Source organism: Lipophrys pholis (genome assembly GCF_963383615.2).
Source record: "Lipophrys pholis genome assembly, chromosome: 2".
NCBI lineage: Eukaryota > Metazoa > Chordata > Actinopteri > Blenniiformes > Blenniidae > Lipophrys > Lipophrys pholis.
In genome coordinates this window covers 12,411,987-12,433,486 of record NC_137636.1, presented here as the reverse complement: position 1 = coordinate 12,433,486, position 21,500 = coordinate 12,411,987, and the positions used below count along the sequence as shown (strand labels likewise).

The 21,500-nt window shown below is 40.2% G+C and overlaps 1 protein-coding gene across 1 annotated transcript in view; it reads left to right on the top strand.

The window, feature by feature from the left end:
* Positions 1-21,500, top strand: part of apba2b (amyloid beta (A4) precursor protein-binding, family A, member 2b) — a 61,002-nt gene that overhangs the window by 37,989 nt on the left and 1,513 nt on the right. Inside the window, exons 4-13 of the mRNA XM_080458666.1 lie at positions 3,958-4,038; positions 6,026-6,065; positions 6,584-6,729; positions 10,454-10,489; positions 13,271-13,357; positions 16,005-16,190; positions 17,321-17,500; positions 19,334-19,546; positions 19,786-19,905; positions 20,764-20,904. Coding sequence (XP_080314792.1) covers positions 3,958-4,038; positions 6,026-6,065; positions 6,584-6,729; positions 10,454-10,489; positions 13,271-13,357; positions 16,005-16,190; positions 17,321-17,500; positions 19,334-19,546; positions 19,786-19,905; positions 20,764-20,904 — 1,230 coding nt within the window. The remainder of the gene's footprint in view (positions 1-3,957; positions 4,039-6,025; positions 6,066-6,583; positions 6,730-10,453; positions 10,490-13,270; positions 13,358-16,004; positions 16,191-17,320; positions 17,501-19,333; positions 19,547-19,785; positions 19,906-20,763; positions 20,905-21,500) is intronic.

Sequence of the window (21,500 nt, the reverse complement as noted above, 5' to 3'; positions counted from 1 at the left end):
AAGTTTCTCAATGTGGCAACAACTTATATTCACAGACACATTGTTATCATTTTTTCTTTCTGAGCATAAAGTTATTTTCACTATACGATTACGTCAGTTTTGAATGGGGAACCACCCTAGGGATTTAAAAACCATACACAATTTATCCACTGCATGCAGTGATTATTCTGTTGGTTTTTTTAATCTTTCTATGTGGTGCATAAGATTAAATCCCCCATGTTATTAATAATCTTATACTCGGGATTGTTCTTCTTTTTGCTTTAGATTTACAAGCTCTTGGACATTTAACAGTCAACCATTCACAAATTTTAATTCATAAAAACTCAGGACTGCACTTGTATACTCGCGGCATGTTACTGACGTTGCTCATGTTACTGTGTCTTTCACTGTTGCCAATGAGTCTTAAGAACTGGAGCTGTGAGATGTTTCACCACATTTATTTTAGCACAACACAAATTTTCTCGGCCCTGTCCCAACATTTTTGAAATTCTTTTCCAATCAATATACTTAAAAAGGAACTGCATTTTTCAACAGCTACATATTTCAGATTAATCATTTGACATGTTGTCTTTGTACTATTTCAAATCAATCAGAGGTTTCAATGTAATGCATCGTTTCATATAATTTCACACACTTTCCTGGAGTGAAGCTTGTGCATTTATTTCATTAGTTGCATAGCCGTTTCTAGAAACAGTCCTCTGATATTAAAGGTTGGCAGCATACGAGCCAAACTAGATAAATGCGTGAGACTGAGATGCGATGCTCAAAGTATGAAGAGTTTTTTCAGCTAAATGTTGAACGCGAAATAATAACTACCGTACTGTTTGTTTACATTTCTTTGTTGACATTTTGTAGTTGTTCTTCAATCTTCACAGACATCAAGAACAAGTCATAAGACAATCTTTTGTTTGTTTGTTTTTGTCTTCCTGGTGTGAAATTTTGCTGATATGAATGCAACAAAAATACATTACTGAAAACTGATTTTTAATAGTTGATTCATTCACTTCATCCCTAAATATTTTTTTCCATTTTACCACTGCACTTCAAGTTGCCCTCAAAGTGGCTATATTCAGCTATAAAAAGACACACCAAAACGAGAATCTGAGAGTAATAACAGTAAACACAGCTATGTGGTTGGTGTCTTTACTGAAGGGACACTAGTCTGGTTAAAGACACTCCTGACACCTGATGGGATTTAAACAGTTTTGCAGTGTGAAGCTGGAGATGAGTTACAGGTGACATATTTCTCATTGCCACCCCGAAGATTAGCTGGAGCCTTGCTCCTCCTCTGTGTTACCTCGAGATGTCATGTTCCTCTCGCTTACTGTCCTGGATGAATGCACACACGCACACATGCACACGCACACCGTGTCCAGGCAACTCGATAGACTCAAACACATGCAGAGATCCCCCCATCTTCTAACAGTCAGATGGTAAAAGGAGAACAGGGAGAGTCTCCTGTGGGCAGCATGCTGATCCACACCTGCTCCACAGTGTGCACATGTGCTTGTATATTCAGCGTATGTTGCTCATCCGTAGCACAGAACTGGGTCAGACACAGAAGCTGGATTAAATTGGGAAAATGTACAACACACTGCAGATTCACATGACTCCCAGATCGGCTGAAATTACTTGGACGATTTGTTCTCTGTTAGCAAATGAAAAAATTAAAATAGAAATTCTTATGTGCTCCACTATAGTATGCCCTCTGACTAAACCAGGGCATCATTAATTTAATAAGAGTTTTACTGCAGTGTGATGCCAAAAAGATGTGATATGAGAAGAGCCACAAAACCCTTGAGAGTGGTCAACGTCATACAAATACATATGCCACTCTGTGCTGTACTGCTTTCAAAATTAGAAATGTTTTAACCATCAGAGAGGTATTGTTAAATTACATGTGAGGCAATCATCAAGAGTCATTGCTTTGAAAAAAAATAGTGGATCCAAGCCTGTCTTTTATGGGATACATTTAGTTTTGATTAACTTAAACATAATACTTGTATGTTTGCCTGTTATTATTTAAAGTTATTAAAGCCATGCTCACTAATGCAAAATAGGAGTTCAACAGGGCCCCTACAGCCCTGAGTTTTGGATCCCTTCATTGTTATTTCTTGTTAACTTTATAATCATTCATCCTTTTTTTTTCAAGGCATTCATTTCAAATTCCACATTAAGTCTTGCTTCTCTCTTTTAATTGCTTGAAATCTGATTTGTTAAAAACCACTAAGGTAGTGTAGCACAGGATGAATTTTATTTGGATTGTGTTAAGAGTTGCTTGAAAAGTCAAACTTGCTATTAATGTATTATAGGTTTTTAAAATTTGACTATTCTTTTAATATATCTTTACTCCGAAGTCTTTAAACAGCACTCATTCAAATATTTGATAATTGTACATTTCAATTACACCGCATTGTCCAAGGGTATTTCATGGGATTCTAGAATGTTTACAAATTTGAATATTGTCACAAATTCCTGAAATTACTTTGACATCCTTTCTAATATTAGATGCTTAGATCCTCAAATTCTCACAAATTTGTAAATTGTCATAATTGCCAGATTTCCAGTACCTCTATTTCTCCTACTTCCTCCTGTCGTCTGTAATTTTCTTTAATTCATCAATTAGCTCATGTATGATCTCATTGATGCATAATTAAAACATATTTATTACTGAAAACTAAAAAGTTACCTCAAACCAAATTTCCAATGGAGACAGTCAGCAAGGACACATTGACTGAATCAGGATTTATGCTCAGGCTCATTTGATCAGTAGTTGAATAGAGTTACAAAATCTGGCATTCAGTTCCAAAACTCCTGCTTAATCTGTTGTGCACAGAAACTGTCACCCCTCTCTGTGGTGGTTCCTGTGAATGTTGATTGCAACGATGGATTAAAATTGATGCGCCACTGATTTATTGATGATAACGTTTCACACTGAGTTTGAATGGATCCACTTGGGATTCTGGAGATGCGTGTAGTTTTGTCAAACATCACACTTTATCATTCCATCCTCCCAAACAACAACATGAACCTCATTAATTTAATGGCTGTTTGCACAACTGAGCTGGGCAGCATGATGCATACTGATCAGGACTTTATGTTTAGTTTGGTGAAGAAAGCGACAGGGAGGCACCAAACGAACAAGCTGGTCCTCCTCCCGACGTTCACAGTTTCACAAAGTAGATTAGGTAGTACTAGGTTTAAATGGCAGGTGCACTTAATTTCAGCTACTAATTTCAGCCAACTAATTGAGAATAAGCTTTTTTGGACTGTCACATTAGTTTCCTGTGGAATAAAATAAAGGCGCTTTTCCATGTTGCTCACTCGCCCAACCTCATGTGCTCTGATTTCACCTAAAAATCTGAATGAGGCTGACCCTTGAAGACAATCAATTGCTTACCCACCTACATCTCAAAATAGCCCAATAGAGAGGAGAAACAAAGTCCAGATGACAAAACAATTGTTTGAAACTATTGGTGAAATTAAAAAAAAAAAGGTGTATGTGAAAGATTCTGAATCATGAATGAATCATGATTGATTCAGCAAGAGCTGCACATGCCAAATGCAAAGCAATCCTCCATATGTCTGCATATACTGTATAATTACATATACATTGAAGCCAAAGGAAAATGTCAGTGTGTCAAGTGCAGGCTGTTGAAAGGCAAAATGTAGCCATTTACTGGCTTTTGTTCGTTCACTTCAAATATATTTTGTGACGTTTCACAGAACTCTCAAGAAGCATTTCTTTACTTAAGTCCAGACAGTTTTGACGCCACCATGTAACAGGCCTACCTACACTTTCAAAACCACCTACATGTGAGTCAGCTTCATTTGTGGCCTAACCAGCAGAACAAACAGAAAGAAAATGTCTTCCATGTATTTGCCTTGGATTGCACATCATTACTCCATTCTTAATTCTTATTTGCTTGCACCTGTTTCTCTGTGTCGACCTGCCAGGTGAGCAATGGTGCCGAGCAACCCAGAAAACAACAGCGCTCCGACCTCAACGTCCCCCTGGAGAACAACAATGTACCAGAGGTAAGATGTCGCTGGATATTCTGTCGCAGTGTTTCTTTCATTGTCCTTTATCTGTTGTAGGTCATTTGTACTTCAGGCAGATTTTATTGTGTTTACGTGTGCCTGTGTGGGTACACGCGTGTAGCAATCTGAGTAAATGAGTAATTGTGTAATTACAACCTCGGCTCGTGTCCTCGGCTTACGGCGTGATAGCATCCTGGTAATTGAGCTGCATGTATGCGTTGTGGTTTTATGAGAGCCATTTTTCACTGCGATGTCTGTGGCAAATGCCTTCTTTACAAGCTCCGCCCACACCGCCTTCTCCTTGAGCCGTGTAAACTTTCTCAATATGGAGAGAACTCCACAGACCTCAGTAGGATGGGTGTTTGAATTTGCTGAATCACCTCGCAATCCTCTCTGCAACCAACGCTTGTCTATAGCTTACTTTTCTCTCTCTTCAAACTCCCACAACACTGCCAGCGTGGGAAGTCGATAAGATAACAGTTTACACTCTCATACTTTTACAGTTCTCTTGAGCAAGGTGAACATATGGGGTTTCTACAGCAATGGAAGTTTCACAGTATAAATACATGTAAATGGTTGAACGATAGAAAAAAAAAAAAAAGCATAGAACAAATTGAATATTTATGATAGCTATTTTAAACATCAAAAGGATTTTTTTTTTTCTTTTTTCTGTGATGAAGAGTATGGTTTATGATTATTCATGTATGGTGCTTTGATTCTTGTGCTCATGCATGACAATTTTATAAATGTTGCCTATTTTATGTCATTGATGTTTTAAATGTGGCAAGAGGATTCAGTTAAATTCCCAGCTACCATGTAGAATCACAATTTACCTGCTGAAGAAAACAATGTGGATGCAAGTGACAAGGAAAGTTATGAAAACACAACACAGTGGCATTGCGGCAGTGTTTCATGACATGTCCCGTCAAATATGTCACTTATGCTTTTGATGCACTATTTGACGTTCCAGCTGTTTGAGAAACATCAGAAGAGGAAGGTCCACACTACAGGCATGCAGTTAGGGAATGAGACACTGACCACAGTAACTGTTTTGTAAATATACAAGAAAATACGCTGAACATGATTGTGGACTTATGAAAAATCTGTGACTTCCTATACCGTACAGGTGCCCAACATGTGTCTCAATTTTAAGTTAACACCCTACACAAGCAAAGGTTTCACGTGCTATTGAACCTGTTTTACCTGAGAATGATCCACTGGAAACTATCGCATGATGCGTTCATGAAGCCTGGATTGATTAGATATACAGTGGATTAGAACATAGTCGAAGTAGTTGTTAGCGGAGGAAGTTATTAACCATATTGCAGCGTTCCAATAATTACATCTCGGATACGCGATATAAGAATTGACCGATCACAAAGTCAGAGTTTGAGGTACAACACAGAAAATACCTTGATATAAAGTCCGTTCACAAACGTTGTGGTGAGCCAGTTGAGAAAATAGACTCACACCACAATAACAGCAGCATCTCTGCTGATGGTTGATTTGTTTTGCACCACCTTAATTAACAACACAGGCATTTTCAGAAATAATAGCTCACATTAATCTATTATTGTAAAGTCCTCCTTGTATTATAAACCCAACAGTCCATATTCATCAAGGTAAACACGCTATAAAGTGTTTTATTTCACATGCCTGTGAGACACAGTCCTCGTGGGTCCCATTAGTAGATCATCTTCCCCATTTAAGTGCAATATGGCATTTGCACCTATTTTTATATCCATAAATCTTTCTACATCGAGCCCAGATTGTTTGAAACTTTTAAATTTCCTGCTGCTGTAATGTAGCTCATATCCTGTTTGAATCTGGTATTTTCACTGTAAAGCAGGCGATTACAGTCAAGTTCTCAAACAGCACAAACAAAGATGATGAAACTTCAATTTACTTTAATTTATAGATAAATATTTGGTTCATTGCGAGCCTATTTCCAAACAATTATCTCTATGCTGTTTCTGTCTTCCAGCCAACAAAGAAGGTGGCCTCATTCCCCAGCTTTGTCGATGGTAAGTTAATCTGTCTGCACACCTGTTTGGTGATGAAATCAAAATATTGTAATTACATGGAACACTTCCAAGTATCCCTTTGCCTTCAGTCTGTGCCTCACATGCCTGATATAACGCTTCCCGTGCTATTTCCCTGCCTCTTGGCAACCGCTAGGTCTAATAATGTGCGAGGGCCTCAGTTGCCCGTTAGCTCCTTCAGATCATGACGGCGTATTGTGCTCCGAAGTGGGTGTCTGAGAGTCCACATCTCCATATCAGAGGCACAGATTAATCTCAGCTCCCACCAGCTTTGCACTTCCATCAGCTCACAGTCTGCAGCCATCTCATTGCTCAGACGTGTCCACGCTATTATCACCATCGCTTTATCTCCAGAGCCACAGTTTTTGGCTCGATTGCTTTGCACAGCACATTGACTCCAGTGAACACAACACACTCTGAACCACACACTCAACCCCTCCAGCCCATAGCCACTCTTTCTTTCCTTGGGTCTCCCTGTTAATCGCTCTCTCCCTGCCCAGTACCAGGACCCTGTGAGCCAGAAGACCTGATTGATGGAATTATCTTTGCTGCTAACTACCTGGGCTCCACCCAGCTGCTGTCGGAGAGAAACCCCTCCAAGAACATACGCATGATGCAGGCTCAAGAAGCAGTCAGCAGGGTCAAGGTATTGAAATGCACTCCCACTTACACACGCACGCACGCACACACGCACACACACACACACACACACACACACACACACACACACACACACACACACACACACACACACACACAAATACTGCTTATACTGAATTATTGGTCCGAAGATCTTCACTATTTATAGTCAGGCGAAAGAACTTGAAGAGTGAAGAATGAAGAGCCAGTTCAATTCATTCAGAAAAAAATACACTAGAAAGCATTTCTTGTTCCTGGGTGTTTTCCTTTTGATTCCATAATTCCTTCAGTCTTTTGGTCTTTCTAGTTTTCTTGAATAAGAATAAAAATACGAATACTTGAACGAAATAAGTGCTGTTGCTTTGCTCGGTGAGTACTGGTCATTTGATAATGTTTATTGTACAGTATCTCAAAAAGCTTTTTCCAAATTACAATACATTTCTAGAATGAAAGATTCATTTCTCTAAACCCAAGCAAATAAATGCTCTGCTTTTTCAGTATATCCTTTGAATATTGTATCTGTTGTACAGAATAGTTATCACAGGAGTTATTTTTAATTCATGTCCAGTTCGCGCCTAATAAAATTTACATGGGCATTAGTGTTGTTTGTGTCTACAACAAAGCATTGTAGTAATATATTAGGCATGAGTGGTCTTTTAGGGCAGCTAAAGAAATTGGCCAGATTGGACTGCAGGGCATGAGCTTGACACAGCCGGCCAGATAATGGGGCTGCTGGCGTATGGACCTTATATTCCCCTCGATGACACTCACTCCCTGCTGTTTGCTAATATTGTTGTGATGATAATGTTCCAGCGCAGCTTGAGAAAAAATGCTGTGGATGGTACAAGTGCTACAGTAGGCCTCTCATCTCATGGTGTTTTTTTGAACAACTTGATTGCCTCATTCATCACTGCTTTTGTATTTATGTTTGGCTTCAAAAAGGTTTCCCTCTCGAAAATGCAAACATGGTGTGGTGTGGGCTTGATTCCTTCTACCCAACGACGAGCATGATCAAAGAAGGCTGTGCCGTGACATGACGACATCATGCCGACGTTTTGGTGCAAACTTGTCAACCAGAATCATTCTCTTTTATCTTCAAATCATCTGAAAACAACCTAAAAGCACAGAATGAAGCCCAGTATAACAGTCTACCTGGTGTCGGTAAAACCTGCTATAGGTATTGATGCATCCCAAGTTCAGGGGTCTGGAGACTTTCTTCAAAATGGCTCTTCAACTGTTTGAAATGGCGGCTGAGAAGCATTGCTGATGTAATTGTTAAGACACTTGTGAAAATATTGCACATATAAATTGGAATGTGGCACTTTAATGGCAAATGGACTTCCTTTATATGTGTGCATTTTATTGCCTCTGCTGTCTCAAGGCACTTTACAGGGTCAGTGATATTCACGCATTGACACACACCCACACACCAATAGTAACAGCTGCCATGCCAAGCGGACGCACATTGCTGGGAGCAACTTGGGTCTCAGTGGGTCTTGACATGTGGTCAGTGTGGGATGGAAAGTTGAACCACAAATCTTCGGCCTGATTCACTAAGTGAGCCATACACAGCCACCCACAGGTTTGCGTTTGTGTTGGCGATTGCAATACTCAAAGGACGTAAACCTTGAATCCTTTTCCTCAACATGCACAAAATGTTGGGTTTTCGCTTTACATCAAAAGCATTGCCTACATTGTATATTGGCATGAAAGACTGCAGAAGGTATTAGTAAGCTACAACTAGAGCTGCATGACATATCGCAATATCGACATGCACAATGTCCATATAGCAGAAATCCTGCACTGTGATGAACTATGTTTCTGTTCACTGTATATTCAGACTCTGCATATCAACATATTTGGCCAAACAGATGAACCCTGATGCCCTGATGCCCACCCACTAAGTGCATGTGACAAAAAAGAAACCTCAGCCAAGTCACAGTTGATATTATTTAGGTGCCAAGAGAAAGAGCACTGTTATTTGAACAAATCTCAAAGCTCAAAAACGATTCCATCATCTACATGAATGTTAAATGTTTGTATTTTTCAAAATTACATCATTAACGAAATACTCACTCACTCACTGCACAGTTGCTTCGCCTGCAAACAAAGCTGGTCAGGATGAAACCATGACAACAGTGAGCTGTCATCTTTTAATGGTCTCCCCTCATTGGTCCAGGTTCACTGAGCAAAAAGTCATCCATTATCTCCTTGATTTGTCCCGTGTGTGCAGATTATTAGTCGTACAGCAATCGACATTTAAACTTTGACATTCAACATGGCACAGTTGGCTTCACATAAGCCCGATTACACAGTCGTACTTGTAAGTCTGGATCAGCCCAAGGAGACACACATGTAGTACAGGAAGAAGCCCTGTACTGCTGAACTGAGCAGAAAGTAGTGCGCGAGGTCAATCGTAGCTGAGCTGTGCAGGTTGTTTATGCAGATCTTTTTGGCATGATGTTCCCCCTTGTTTGATGTAATATTTATGAAAGCTTGCCCCCCCAACCCCTTGTCACTCTTTCCTAACGTCTATCCCCGCCCTGCTCAGTTCCTCTTCAGCAGGGCAGTAGATGTTGCTGAACGTCTCAGATGTCTGTCTTGCATGCGAAAGTTGATCATGGAGGAGGAAACTTTACAAAATGAAAACTTCTGGCTGTTATTCATGCCGTCTTAGCGTGTACAGCTTCACACGGCAGATCAGCCAAACATCCAGTTTTCAAATGTAATGTTGGCATCATTTCCTCCTCTCAAATCTTGACGAAGACAAAGCCAGCAAAAGATTTATGAAGGGCTCTCGTAAAGATTCAATTCTAAAGATGACTTCACAAGCTGCACCAGTGAACTAATAATCACAAACATTAGCTCAGTGAAACTTTCCTCCGTGTTGACATGAGCTGGATTTGCATTCAAACATGGTGACTTGACCTTGGTTTTTTTGGTTGTTTTTTTCTTTGATGCAGCCCAGAGAACAAACCCCAAGCACACAGTTTAAATCCTTGCCCAGGGCTTAATCTGCTCCCCTTCCACTCTGTGTGTTGTTTATTTGTTTTCCATGACTTCCCCCCTAATAGCATTGAGAGTGACATGAGCATTTGAGTTGGCGAGAGCAGCAGCCTTGCACTCAGACCTAATACAGACTTTATAGTGGTTGGTAGCTATAATGCTTTAAGAAAATGATCTGTACAATCTGTTCTTATGTTGGTAATCACGTTGGCTGCAAAGCTTACTGTTGAAATGTAAAACTGATAAAGAGTAAACATTCACATTTGGAAAAAAAAACAAAACAACATTTTCAACCTCCCCAGCAGAGCTGTGTACACAATACAAAAACAGTGTCAGTACATGTCTGCACGCTTTTGGTTTGCTGTGTTTAAAAGATAAAGAGCAATTATTACCCTCTGTAATTGCTGTTTTGGTTTGTATCTGATAACCAACACGGCTGTGCGAAACGCTATCTCCACAAACACAAATGCACATACAATTATACACAGATCCCCCCACCCCCCACCCCACCCACCCCGTCACGCTCCCTGTTTGTGAGAACAGCGATAGCACATCAGCCGTTTGGTTTGAGGCTTTACTGTCTTACCTTCTTTTATTTACCTTCTTTATTCCCTCCTCCTCTTCCTCCTGTTTTTCGTGCTCCTGTATCTGCTGACCTTGTCCTGTCCCAACGCCTGCCTGCCTGCCTGCCTGCCTTCCTGCCTGCCTGCCTGCCTGCCTGCCAGAGGGTACAGAAGGCTGCCAAAATCAAGAAAAAGGCGGTGTGTAATAAAACAAAGCAAAAGAAAGAACCTTTAGCCTTTTTCCCCCCTTCTACTTTCACCTTTTTGTTTTCGTTTGGTTTTTGCCTGTCTGTGTCTCCTCTCCCATTTGTGTCTCACACTTTTCGCAGCTCACACTGAATTCTTCCTCGAAAATATCCCCCCAAAAATCATGGTTTGTTTGATTTATTATTTTTATTAACCTTCAGGCCTAATGGAGTTTGAATGTTGCAAACTGTAAACATTTGATTTAAGCTCTTTTGACACATTCATACACCTGAAAAATCATGATGTTTTAGTGAATCATTGTTTTATACTGGTTGGGAAGGTGTTGCAATAAACCATGCTGGGAAACGTGTTAAAACGACTGTAATGACCGTCTATTCTCACGACTTTGAATGCAACCAAAGGGCAACAGAAGACATGGCAGCAGGACACCCATTAATTAGCTCCAGACTGTGTCACAGCTTCAGATTCTTTATAAAGCTACTTATAGTTAATATTTTTGACAAAAGAATACAATTACATCATCATATCATGTTTAAGATGAAGTATTGATGAACAGACACATTGGTATTATGCTATTTGGACTAATTCCCCTCAATTACTACATAACGGATGCCTACATTCGTCACTCATGTTTATTTGATTTGAGCGAACCTTCATAATAGAATTCCAAATCCAATCAAATTTCATCCGTGAAACTGAAGAATCATCACTTTCACAAGTTAGAAGTGTGATGGAGGATTTTCTGCAATTAATTTCACTCATTATTTCAACTCGTTGGCACAGTTTCCTTAAATAAACATAACAAGATAACAGGAAGTGAAATACAATCGACATCCAATATGCTGAACAAATTGGCTAGAAATAGATGTTTGTTTATGATCAGAGAACAGCAACTAAACGAATTGCAAAATCTGCATCAATTGAAATTTACATTTTGTATTTATATATCTTCTATTTACACTGTTGTTGCCCTCAAGTGAGCTATTTTTTGCTTATTCAACAGATATTATTCAAAGCCTTCCTATCGTTCCAATTCTCACCATGAATTTCCACTGGCTGAAAGTTCAAATAATCGTCTGTATAACTCAGTTCCTCTGTTGTTTCTTTGCACTCTGGTAACACAGTGGATAAGATAAACAAAGAAACTATACACAAAAAGTAAGACATTTTTGTTGGGTTGAATATTTTTTACATTTCTTCTGAGCACTAACTTTTACATAATTTGAAAGTCGGTCTATTTCCCCATTTGAATCGTGCCTCATTTGGAAGGAAGCTGTATTTATGGGGCGAGCAGCAGATCTGAGTGTGTGGGTTGAACACAGGAAAAAAAAATTGCCAAATTCTCACTGCTGGTGCCAAACAGATTTTCTTTTTTTTTTTTACTATTGACTCTTGTTTTGAGCTCTTGGTACCCCCTAGGTCAGGGATGGACAACTTTGATCACTGTAGGATTTTCGTCCTCACTACCAAGGGGCCAAATCTTGATCGAGTACATCTACCACAAAAAATATTGAAGTTATGGCAACTCATGTAATTAAAAGGAATTTTAATCAACATGCATGCTTTAAAATCCATCTATCTTTAAATATACTCTGTAATGCAGTCATTTGTAGAGATTCCAGTTGATACGGAGTACAAAATCTGCTTAAACCAGCCATCATCTTACCAATACCTGAGAAACCAATAATATCTAAATATTTACTAACGGCTGTGACGTATGGCTAGATGTGCTCAACGTGCTGCCCTAGGTCAAATAATCTACCAAACACAGGTTTCCTCACTTTCTGTGTGTGGTTTAAATACATTTTAGAATAAATGAAATGAATAATAATAAGAATGTTTAGTTTAATTCATCTATGTGTTTAGTAAATGAAACATTTTTAGAGTCAGTTATATTATTCACATAATGAGAACGTTTTTTTTTTCATCTTTTTTCTCTGTATTGACAAACGCGGTTGACTACTGTGCATTAAATTCCCGAGACATATTGGGCATCAAATTGGTCCGATAAGACTGAATGTGAATGCTCATCACACAAGTTATTTGGTAGAGGCTCCTCACACTCTGGAATGAAGCGAGGGAGAAACACCCAAAACATTAATCATTAATCAAAATTAATCCCTTTTTTTTTTTTTTTTGTTCAAATCTTTCCTCATTTTTATGGGTTTTCATTTACTCACAGGGAATCAAAATGAATTGATGATTCAGTTCAGCCGTTATTATGCGAAATATTCCAAAACAACAGTATGTGTTTTATTTCTGCATCCACATTGCCTTATTTTAAATGCATTAGGCAGATTCAATTAAACTAAAACAAATATAATTTTATTAGTCCGCATCACTCTGTGATTAGAGGGAAATGTGTGCCGGGCTTGTTCTGTGCTTGAAGCCGCATTGCTCTCGCTGGTGTAACAGCCAGCTGGTCAAGGTTTAGCGTTAAGCTGTTGCTTGTGTTGGTGCCAGCTCGCCGTCCTGGCGCCTGGGCCGTCGGTGTAAACCAACATCCCCACCAGACCCTTTCTTTTTCTGCCTTTCTCACCTCACCTTCAGGCCCAACAACCCCTCCATCTAACTCTCTGCACAGTCAACTACACCTGCATGCATGCATGCATTCATTCTGAGCATCTGACATTTTCCAATATTTGACGGAGACGCCATTCAGCACGGCGAGCAGTTGACTTTGCCACATGGATTTTCAACAGTCAATGTCAGGAGATGTATTGACCAGTTTCTCTCGGCTCTGTGGTTGTTGTTTTTTGTTTTGTTTTGTAGAGTGCAGATGGAGACGCTCAAACCCTCACTGAAGTTGATCTGTTCATCTCCACCCAGAGGATCAAAGTCCTCAATGCAGACTCGCAGGTATGTACTTCATGTTTCTGTCCAAAGTGCTGTTTCCTCACCTGTGAGAATAGAAGATGTGTGCTCCGAAACTACTCGTCTCCACATCAGGGGAGTGTTGTTGTGTCATAGCTGTCATAACCGCAGCTTAGCTGTCGACACCAGCTGCATCTTCTGAAATCCCAGCTGTGATTGTTTTCTATTTAATCTCGTGACGTCACTGTCAGAATTCTCTGTGACTGTGCGCAGAATTAAAATCGGCAAAGCTTTAAAAATGCTTCTCAAAACATCTGTGCAACGTTGTCGTGTCCCTTTTGTTTTTAGTATCATTTTCCCACTAACGACGACATCTGTCCGCACTTAAACGGTTCAAAAGCCTGTTGAAGGTACTGGTACAATTACTTTTACACAGAGCAGCTTGTATTCAGTTACAAGTAAATGTACCCTACTCAAATACTTTAAAAATGCTATAAGTATCATGTTAGTACCACATTTATTTCCATTGTTAATACCATATGGCAAAATATGTATGACCAAAGCACATTTCTCAAATTATATATTATCAATTGAAGCAGTAATTCTTTACATTTTCAGCCACAAATTCTTCAGACCAATTGTGGGAGTATTCCGCAGCAACTTGTAGTTTTAAAAGTAGCGTAGGAGGCTACAATTGAAACATTGCATTAAATACATGTTTAGATTACATACTGTACATCAACTGACTTCAAAATACCCCAAAGTACCACTCAATCACAGTATTGCGAGTATTTGTTTTACATTACTTCCACCCAGAGTCCAATTAATTTAAGTCCAAATTCAGACTGAGACCGACTTTATGAAGATACTTCTGTTTTCGCCTTTTGACCTTGAAGAAATCCTCTGTGGGAAGCAGCGAGAGTTTGTGATCGAAGCAGAAACACTTCAGAGAGCGTTACAGTTTCCGAGATCATGAATTTTTGTGCTGGCGGCACCATTTCAATGTATATGCGGCGGATGATTCATGTGCAGTATTTCAGTCTTCGCTGCTGTCTGGCCATCTGAGCAGAGTTGTCAGAATGTGTGCGTGTGGGCAACCGTCCTGGCAGAAAATAACGTGCTGCAATGCAGCGTCTATCTTCCTGCCTTTCCATCTGGCTGAGAAAGATTCCGAATAAAACGCCTTCATTTTAGCAATTAAAAAGCTCACTGCTGCTTTCACGGGGTGAACAACTCTGAAGGTGGGCTGGAACAACAACGCTAATTAGGCTCACGTAATAAAACCAGCTCACGGCTTAATGAAGTGAGGGCAACTAAACTAAATGGAAATTTCACGTTATCATAAAACATGAAGAAACACAATTTCCTTCCTGGAAAAACTTACGGATTTGCATTTGAGGTGTGACTCTTATCACAAATGTTGTCACATAAAATCTCCATTGTAACGTAAGATAATTATTAGGCTGAGTGCACAAACATGATCGCACAGTTCAAATCCTTTTGTCTCATCAGCACAAACACTCTGATATCCCTTCGAATTTTCTTTTTTCTATTTCTTTTTTTTTTTTTTGCACAAGTATTTTCAATGAAACGTCGACTCGTGACTGTGTTTCCGTGTGGTGGTGTCATTGGGCTATAATCAGATTCAACAGCAGTTTGAAATTCAAAAAGGACAGTTTGTTTTCCTGTCAACAATGCCTTCAGCTCATCCCCCTGCCCTGAATCAATGATGAAGCAGAAAGAGAAGAAAATGTGCTGCACTCTTCTTTTATTTTCAAATATCAGCGATATAACAAAGCTAACTGTTGTCAGACCAAGAATTAGCACTAGAGACACTCTGTTTTTTTGTTTTATCTCAAACTCCATGAGAAAAATGTGGACTTGCAATAAAGGGTGTGTGCGTCTCTCTTAAAGCCTCATGTGGCAGATAGAGGACTGGACCCGGTCTGACTGAGTAAATCACTTGCAATGGAAATCATTGAGCTGCTTTATGTGAAATTGGAAGGTATTGAAATGATATATATATTTTAAACTTTATTGACTCGAGAGAATATTAATTCTGCATTTATCACATCCTATTCATAGTAAACATTTAACCACACAGACGAGGAGCAGTGGGCTGCCGCAGTGCAATACCCAGGGAGCTGCTGGGAGTCAGAGGTCCTGCTCAGGGACCCTCGGTGGAACCTGTGGGACTCAAACCTGTGGACCTCAGAACATGAACTTACTTTCCCGCCTCTTGGCCACCACCACTCCACAAATCTGTGCTTACGTATATATGTTTTGAGTGCAGCCATTTCCTTGCTTTATTTCTCTTTTCAACTTGTGAATGTTAAATAATTCATTCAATGATTGATTGATTGATTTATTTGTATTTTGTTTGTGTTTATATTTGCTTCATATTCGTGTTGAGTTCAGTTTTATGGCTCCTTCAGATCATTTTTTTCTATTATTTGTTTTATTTCTGGGTTGCTGGTTGTTTTTGTTTTGATATTTTAATCTATCCTCATTTCCCTCTTGTTGTCATATTCATTTTTTAGTGTCCTCTCTTTGTCTCGTCACCACACTGTCATTCCTCTGCGAAGGCGTCCGCATCTAACAAGCTTGTATGAAGTTTCAATGACTGATAGATTGATTGAAAATGAAAAACAGTGCAGTACCACTCAAGTGTTTCTGCACAATTTGTTCGTAGGAGACCATGATGGACAACGCACTCCGCACTATATCCTACATCGCTGACATCGGAAACATCGTGGTCCTGATGGCGAGACGCCGAATGCCGCGCACAGCCTCGCAGGACTGTATCGAAACCACGCCCGGTGCGCCGGAGGCAAAGAAGCAGTACAAGATGATATGCCACGTCTTTGAGTCTGAGGACGTAAGAGATCGTACCATTTCAAAGTTACTCTGTTTCTCTGAGATACTTTAAAAGTTAGGGGTCACCTAGACGACAGGCTTGGGTGTCAGCTTGTCATTTCTTCTGTCTTCATGTAAGAGCTCTCATTAGAGCGATGAGGAATTCCCTGTCAGCGCAATTCGTCTCTTAAACTTAAAGTTGTTTCTCTTGAATTCAGTTTTGACATTTGACGTGAGAAGCGTCACATTACTCCAGACGCTGATATATAGAAAATTCTCAAATTATTGCTGTGCACCATGTTGTAACCGAGAGCGATCCACTGACGTGCAGTTATATAAATTGGCAGGGCACATCTGATTTTGAATTTTATTCCCCCCCCCCACATGGAGTTGCTGCTTGCCTCGTTGAAGCAAATTCAGGAAGACTTGGCATGGTGAACAATGTTGCACTAAGGAGCCAGCAACTCCGATTCTGTGCCAGTTTGTATAAAAGGCTGGACTCCAATCTGTCCCCTCTTCATCTAATTTTGTTGCCAGGTTTTAAAGGCCGGCCAGAGTTATAATAGAAGCATTCAGCAGCTCATCCAACAACTTATAAACTGTTTCAGTTATTGTGGTGAAACTGGCTTTATCCTCTCCCTTTTCACTTTTTTTATTGATGTGAAAATTCATCTTATTTTAACCCTCCAACATGATTTTCTTCCTTCATTTTTTCCCCCCTTAGGTATAGCAACTGTTTCACCAACCTGGATATGTATAGGTGCGAGTACTTGTAAAAATAATGGCTGACACTTGATCACCTGATAATGTACATCTTCTCCTCATGGTAATAAAGACAATTGACTTTGTCTATATTACATTATTCTGCCCATTATATCTTTATTAACCTTCACTCTTCCTGACTGAAAGCAGGAAATTGTATGCATACCCCATGTTTCCTGGTCTGCTTATTCCCTCCCTATCACCTTGGGAATTAAAGAGCTTATGGCAGTGCAAATTGCTTTATAAAACACTTCAGCCTATTCTTTCTCCTCTCATTGCCTCTCATAGCTCTGGAACTTAGTTTTTTTTTCTCATCGTTCGGTTGTTTCTGAACATGTAAGCTCACAAACACACTGACATCATGACTCCCGCTTTGCTTTCTGTCTGCAGGCCCAGCTCATCGCTCAGTCCATCGGCCAGGCGTTCAGCGTGGCTTACCAGGAGTTCCTCAGGGCCAACGGCATTAACCCCGAGGACCTGAGTCAGAAAGAGTACAGTGACATCATCAACACCCAGGAAATGTACAATGATGACCTTATTCACTTCTCCAACTCGGAAAACTGCAAAGAGGTAAGTCTGTATCCAGAGTGCAAAAAGGTAAAGATGTGCATTTGGGTTTTTTTTTGTTTATTTGTGTCGGCGCAGGAACCAAATGCGAGGAAAACTGCACACATGCTGCAGGGCCATTGAAACACACAACTACATTCGCTGTTAACTAATTAGACAGATCAAGAGGCAGATGGTACAGTAAAATCTACTCCGAGCATGTAAACTCCAGCTTTTTATGTTGTAGCATTTCCTCTTTAGCTAATACTCTGCCCTCAAAGCATTACCGCAGGCTCTCGGAGAATTAGAGACCGTGAAACACTTTCTGCTATATGAGCAGCTGCCATATTAGAGGCACATCAGTAATTTGTGGTGATGGGAAACCTGGGCTTTCTTAGAGCACTAAAGCTTCCTAACAGGGCTGAAAATAGACGCAATTCTTCGGGCTGTGTGTGTGTGTTTGCGTGTGTTTGTAGCATCTGCTGACCAAAAGAATTAGGACATGAAAACATACTCTGCATTTGCACATTAAGACAATAAGATGTGCTAATGTAGTCGCGTCTGTGGCATGGAATATTTATTTATTTACTATAAATAATTCAAAGACATTGACCATCACCAGGATTTGGGTGTGATGAAGAACAGTTTCCCATGACTTGCAGTGCAGACTGCCTTTACGTTGGTAACACTGTCCCATGTTTTATTTAATTCACACAGGTGGAACCTATCCAAGTGCACACGTCTTACAAATGTGTTTGCCGATACAGAGCTTGAGGAGAAACTACACTGACACTCACTGAAGCTCCTACATTAGACACAACTCAAGTTATTGGCATGCATTACACTCCTTTACAACAAGTCACTGAATATAAATCAGCTGTTCCCACCCAACACTGAACAATAATGCAACTTGGACAGGTCATAAGTCTGTCGCAAAACACACCTGCGGCCAAATCTGAGTCAAATCCATCAACATGTAAGTCTTTGAGTTGGTTGAAAACCGTGCCGTCACAGGGAGAACCTCCTTTCTGTAGCACTGGGGCACGATTGGTTGTGAAATTATTTTAGTACTTTGCTTAAATGTTTATTAAAAGGTAATACAATTATGGATTATTATAGACCCTTTTAAAGATTTCAAAAAGATCCTTGCAATAATTTCTTGAGTTGTGACATGATGCACAAAATACAAAAAATACAGATGGTGTTTGTGGTCATGTAAGATAGACACTTTTCATTTTCTTCTCACTGACTTTAAATAAAACGTGTGCATTCATTTCTAACATCTGGAGTGGTTTATAATGACCTTTTCTATAAACAAAACCTAGCAGTCCAGTCCATTTATTAATACCTTTAATCGATTTAACAGTGGTTTTACTGACTGAAACATTTCACTGCATCCTGTGATGTTATTCTACCTCCGTATAAATAAAGTCGTTGAATCTTAACTGCTGACAAACTGTCTTGTCTCACTGTTGTGATATTTCCCATTTCTACCCTCTGAGCCCCAAGGCTGCTGTTATACCTTAGATTCAATGTCTGATGTATGAAAGGGAGCCAGGAAAAGGATGTTTGGGTTTTTTTTCTGACAAGTGTCATAAATGAGAACTTTTCTTCATGCGTTCCCTCAGCACACTTTTGAGGCGAGAAAAAAACTGGAGCAAACAGAACAAACTCTTTTGACACTATTGTGATTTCAGGGTTGAGATGTTTATGTTTTTGTGCTGTTATGATCTCAACCATTTCTCACTGGGCTCCACTCGCGGTTTTATAATAGAAAAAAATAGGCGGGTCATTTTTTTTTCTTTTTAATGAAGCATGAAAATGAGCGACACTCTGCGTCTCCCGGTCACTCCACAGCTGCAGCTGGAGAAGAGCAAGGGGGAGATCCTGGGTGTGGTGATCGTGGAGTCCGGCTGGGGCTCCATCCTGCCCACAGTCATCTTAGCCAACATGATGAACGGTGGGCCCGCAGCTCGCTCTGGCAAGCTCAGCATCGGGGACCAGATCATGTCCATCAACAACACGAGCCTCGTGGGGCTGCCGCTCGCCACCTGCCAGGGAATCATTAAGGTGCAGACACTCTGAAGATGTATGGAAGCTGCTGAAGTAGAGAAACAGATGATGTTTTACCAATTTTAACTCGATTATATCAAATATATGTTGAATGTTTATGTGGTTTTGTCTGTGTGTGTGTGTGTGTGTGTGTGTGTGTGTGTGTGTGTGTGTGTGTGTGTGTGTGTGTGTGTGTGTGTGTGTGTGTGTGTGTGTGTGTGTGTGTGTGTGTGTGTGTGTGTGTATGTGTATTAAAGGGCTTAAAGAACCAGGTTCAGGTGAAAATGAACATTGTGAGCTGTCCACCAGTTACCACTGTCCTCATCAAGAGACCCGATCTGAAGTACCAGCTGGGCTTCAGTGTCCAGAACGGCATCGTAAGTCCTCTAATTTCTGATCTATAGGTCGGATACTTTGACATGATGAGAAAACTGTGTCGTTACATATGACTGAGGCGAAACCACATTTCACACTGCTCATGCTTTTTGTCCCATAAAATGATCAGTGTTGTTTTACTGGCAGATTTCCTGATGTATTTCATATGAGAAAATTATTATTGTTTACAGCTGTTAGCATCAATACACATCTTCTATAGCGCTTTATCAAACCCAGGGTGGCAGGGTGCTGAAGTCAATCCCAGCTGCGGGTGACGGCAGGACAGATTGTTTGTCCATCACATGCAAACACAGAGAAACAGACACTCAAGTCTCAATTTAAGAATCACCAATTAAATTCAAATACGTCTTTCCACTATGGGATGGACCCGAAGTCCCCTGAGAATATCCACTCACACACAGGGGAACATGCAAAGTCCATACAGAACTAAAGACCTCCTTGCTGTGAGACATCTGCAGCCTCCTTTAAAAGATAAATAACATAGTTCATGTTGTAAAAGTTAAATTTGAAATATCTTCTCAGAGACATATTTGTATTTCAAAGGCAAACTGTTTATATTATTTTAGAGTCATTTGCATTGTATTTTACGTGATGCACATGTTTCACAGTCTCGTCACAGCTAGGGAAATAATCCGCTCATTATTCTGACTTCCTTGATATTAGATATTCCAAGGAAAACACTCAATCACTGCTGTGATGAATCACATAAAGAATTATCAACCTAATGTAATGCTTGCAGAAGCCATCTGATTCTCTTCAGTAAAGCGTTAATGTGCGATCAGTCATCATTGTCTTATCAGTGGCATCGTTTCTTCGTCTTCTTCTCTTCCTCCCGGCAGATTTGCAGTCTGATGCGAGGAGGCATTGCAGAGCGGGGAGGCGTCCGCGTGGGTCACAGGATCATAGAGATCAACGGGCAGAGCGTGGTAGCCACCGCACACGAGAAGATCGTCCAGGCCCTGTCGAACTCTGTTGGCGAGGTAAAACCCACAAACACATGTTCGGAGAGGTGGGAGGCCAAATCACCACATTGTTATTCTGTCTTGATTAGTGGATTATACTATATAACTATGTGGGGTATTTAGTAAAAAAGGCAAGCAAGACTTTACAGATAAAATAACTTAACTGGGTTACAAAGTAGAACTAAAATATGAAAATCTCTTGTTTGGGTTAGGGTTATGTCTCCTTACTTCATAAAACATATTTTATTCAGTGTCAAATGATTTTCCAATAACTGTTTACAATTATTGCTGCATTGCTCTCGGTCCTGGTCCTGGAGATCCTTTGTTCTGCAGGTTTTCAGCTGTGTTCACCCTGAAGGCAACTTCGACCCAATTCTGATTTTCTGCTCACAAGTGACCCTCATCTGTTCTGTGACATCTCCTCCTTTCCCTCGTCATTTTCTCTAGATTTTGTCGGCTCCGGTTGCACAACCACTTAAAAACCGATCTGTGTCGCGTCTACATTTACTTCTGTAAACGGCGTACTCATCACGCCTTGTTCTGCACATGCAGGTCACTTTGGGGTCAGATAGCGTTCACACTACAGTCTGATGAGAGGTCGCATTTGAAATGTA